The sequence below is a fragment of the Helianthus annuus genome, chromosome 9, assembly GCF_002127325.2.
Source record: "Helianthus annuus cultivar XRQ/B chromosome 9, HanXRQr2.0-SUNRISE, whole genome shotgun sequence".
In the NCBI taxonomy this organism is placed as follows: Eukaryota; Viridiplantae; Streptophyta; class Magnoliopsida; order Asterales; family Asteraceae; genus Helianthus; species Helianthus annuus.
This window is the reverse complement of record NC_035441.2, coordinates 118,825,615-118,829,402: the sequence shown is the minus strand read 5'-3', so window position 1 is coordinate 118,829,402 and position 3,788 is coordinate 118,825,615. Positions and strand designations below refer to the sequence as shown.

At 33.8% G+C, this 3,788-nt stretch overlaps 1 protein-coding gene across 1 annotated transcript; it reads right to left on the bottom strand.

Moving 5' to 3' along the window:
* Positions 1-1,040: 1,040 nt before the first annotated feature.
* Positions 1,041-3,331, bottom strand: LOC110878341. Its single transcript, XM_022126640.2, has 3 exons — positions 3,170-3,331; positions 2,962-3,075; positions 1,041-1,349 (listed from the first exon to the last, which is right to left on the bottom strand). Exons 1-3 carry the CDS (start codon positions 3,203-3,205, stop codon positions 1,170-1,172), a joined length of 330 nt encoding a protein of 109 aa, XP_021982332.1. The 5' UTR covers positions 3,206-3,331; the 3' UTR covers positions 1,041-1,169.
* Between the last annotated feature and the right edge of the window lie 457 nt (positions 3,332-3,788).

Genomic DNA, 3,788 nt, shown 5'->3' with positions numbered 1-3,788 from the left:
ATTCACTCCACTACCATTGTTAACCCTGTCGCCACCATCATCCTCGCCTAGTCTCTGCAAGAAACTTGAACCCCAATTAAATCACCTCCACCTCCCACAACTAACTATAATAACCATTCATTTACATTACCCCTTAATTTACATTACCCCTTAACCTTGTAAGGTGGTCTAGTGACGAAGAAGAAGAAAAGGAGGGTTAGGTTTAATTTTATATATTTAAATAATCATATAGTAAGGAGTAAGGACCACTTGTTTTTTTAATGAACAATCAGATTTTTTTTAGTTTTATTTATTTATAGTAAAAGTGGGTGTAGTTCAATCATTTCACGACATACTTAACTAGGCAAACTAATCATCATTCACCTAAGAGTCTATCTGAGTAACAAGTGAGAATACCGCAGGAAACAAATATGGTTTTAGATCGTTAGAAACTAAAGGTGAAAAATGACAAACAACAGGGACCATCCACACAATTTACTTTATAGTTTATAACTATAAGTCTATTAACACACATTTTATATTATACTACGATGAAATACTTAAAACGCTGTTTATTATAAATCAGTTCAACAGAAATCACCTACAAATACATATGTTCTTTTTATTTTTTTTTTTCCAAACCATCTATAAATACAAAAAAAATTCTTGACAAATTATAAAGAAAACTTGGAAAAATCAGAAAATAGGATACAATTACATACATATACTTTATTTTAACAAATATTTATCTTAGAACTTGTTAAGATCATTCATTAACCGTTCATTGATTTGGATGAAAAATGAAATCCCTGAAAAAACTTTTAAAGGATGACAGAGACAAGTGATAATCAGACCGTTTTTAAAACAGGTTAATTACAAACAAATGTTCATAAAATGAAGTCTCAAACTCATAATCCTTGATCCCAGTTGGACCAAAAATTTGGCTAACCAGAAAGCAAGTATGTGGAATAATCAATACATTAACTTATTTATAAAAACATGTCAAGGAGTGTGTTTCTTTGCAACAGAAGTTTTCATTGTAAAGTGTAAACTAAGAGAGCAACAGGTGAATAAACTTGTAGTAATGATAAGATGGCATCTTGTACATGGTGAAACTTGTACATTGCTCGATAGTGATACTACTCGATAGGACTCTCAAACTAGAATTTTACAAATTTTTTTCGTTCTTTTTAAGATTGATCTAATAGGTTTTCCAAATATAAATTCAGTATGTATCTTCCGGTGGAAAGGACATCGAGCCTCTTCTCACTAGGTTCATATTTACCTTTCCGGAGCTGGTATCTATGTGTCACTGCTGAAATCGTGTAATTCTGACCTTCGATTGTCACACCATCTCCACACTGCAAGTTCTGCCATCACACAAATATTAGCTCATGCATCATAGACATAAATGCAGATAATTATAATTAGTGGACTGAAATTAAATTAACATAAAATAAAATGTAATATCATTGAAAAAAAAAATAACTAAACTAAAATATATAGAAAAAAATGTTGGGCAGAAGATGTAAAGGGTGTGTATGGTAAAGGTGGAGTTGGTTGAAAGATCTTCTGGAAGTGTTAAGTTTGTACCCTGCTGCAATTTATAATTACAATAATTAATATAAATAATTATAGTACTGTAAATGCAGTAGTAATAATAATGATAATTAGTACTAATAAACAAAAGTTAGTTAGATAATAATAGCCGTAGTAATACTATAACATTGAAAGAAGGGCTATGCTTAAGAGTGATCTTGGTGGTTAGCGTACAATAGTTTAAGCACGGGTAGTTAGTTAGTGGCTTTGGGAGGTTAGAGTAGTGACTAGTGAGTACAATCATTTAAGCATGAAAGCTACCCCTTAAAGTATATTTAGGTTCAAATAATTATATCCATTGTAGCTGCAGTGAATGGAAATGAACTAATCATTCGAGCGGATATCAATTCCATCAAGATAAACAATGTATGATATGGGACCTCATCAAATGGAATTCGTGACTCCATTCCACCAAATTCAATGTTATCGACAAATTAAACAAGAGCTCAAGTTAGTAACTAGCATCGCTAATTACCAGGATTCGGTATTTGTTGGAGAAATCATACAAAAATAAAAATTCAGACAAAGATAATGGTTTAGACTGTTTGTTTCGCGAGCAGATGTCTGAATGGTTCAGACATTTGCTTTTGAATGGTTAAGCATTATACTGAGTCTGAATGGTTAAGACCTCTAATTTGAATTAGTCAGACATTTGCCTCTGAACGGTTAAGCATTATACTGGCTCTTAATGGTTCAGCACTTAACAATTCAGAAGTTGCCAAACAGCCTCTTAGTTTGATGAAGATATACTAAACTACCCATCTTGGTTTTACAAGGCACGCGTGAGGCAGTAGGGAAAACGCACCAAGGCTTAAGGCGGTGCCTCATACTTCTGAGTCAAAATCGGGTAAAATTAATTAGGGTTTGTAGGAGGCGGATATGTAGTAACAAACAACCAAAGGATGAAGAAATTACGAAAGATTTACTTGATTAAAAATTGATATGTAAAATAGACGAGAGAGATGTAGCTTCTGGTTGTGAATAAAGCTTATCTGGTTGTACATAGAGCAACACCTGGCTTAACCACGCTTTTGCTGTCAAAAAAATTAGGCGTAACATGAACTAACAAACCAATATATCAATGCAGACACACAAGCCAATATACTCGATTTCAATCTAGTTGAAAACGAGATGAGTGGATTGATCAATCCCTACATCCAGTTAACAGTATAACAAGTTGTGGCAGTCCAGTTCTCTTCTCTATTCTGCAGATGCTAAAATTGAATCTATCCAACCCTAAAAAAAATATCTACATCTAAAAAAATAGAATCCAAACCAACAAATTGACACTCACTCCTAATTACCAACATAAATAATAGTCAATTTTAAACCTAATATATAAGATCCAAACATATTATTAATATTATAAAAGGGGATGCATACAGATGGAAAACAGCGAATGCCAAGGTTTCTAGGTGGAGGAGTAATTTCGATGACTTTATAGGGGTAGTTTTGGTCTCGTCCTTTCTCCTTCTTCCTGCACACGATCATCTGTGCCTGTTTTATTCCATAATCCACAAAGAAATAGCCTGATCCTTAGCTACAGAACCACTAAAATTCACTACAAATTTCGAAATTAAAAAAAGGTAACCTTACGGAATGTGGGAATCTGGGACGCCATTGCCATGAGGAAGACGAAGATAAACACAGTCTTCGTCTGTAATTCTCGGCCAGAAGAACCAGTGGACTGTATAAAATGAAGAAAAATGATAGCGGTTTTTTTTTTTTTTTTTTTTTTTTTTTTTTTTTTGTGGTTTTCTTTTGATTGTCGTAAGTTTTGATTACTTTTCTAGTAAGTACTAGTAATTTGTAAATTTACTAAAGAGACGGAATTACTAGATTTTTGGATGGTATGGTCGCTCTAGAACTAGATAACATAGTGGGATAAGGATAACTAGCGGTGCAAACAAGCCAGGCGGCTCGCGAAAAAGCTTAAAATGAGCCGAGCTTGATCGAGCCCGAGCCGATCTTAAGCCTAGAATTAAGCATGTTTACTTTTCGATCCCGAGCTCGAGCCTGACATGTAAAGCTCGTCGAGCCTTATCGAGCCTTGGTATAATATTAGTTTTTATTAATATTTAATAAAATTTACGCCTTATTTAAAGTTGTATACTAAACGAGCCGAGCGAGCTTATTTAAACTTGTTTACGAGCCGAGTCTGAACCTAAAAATAAGTTTCTTCAGTAAACGAGCTCGAGCCCGAGCTTCAT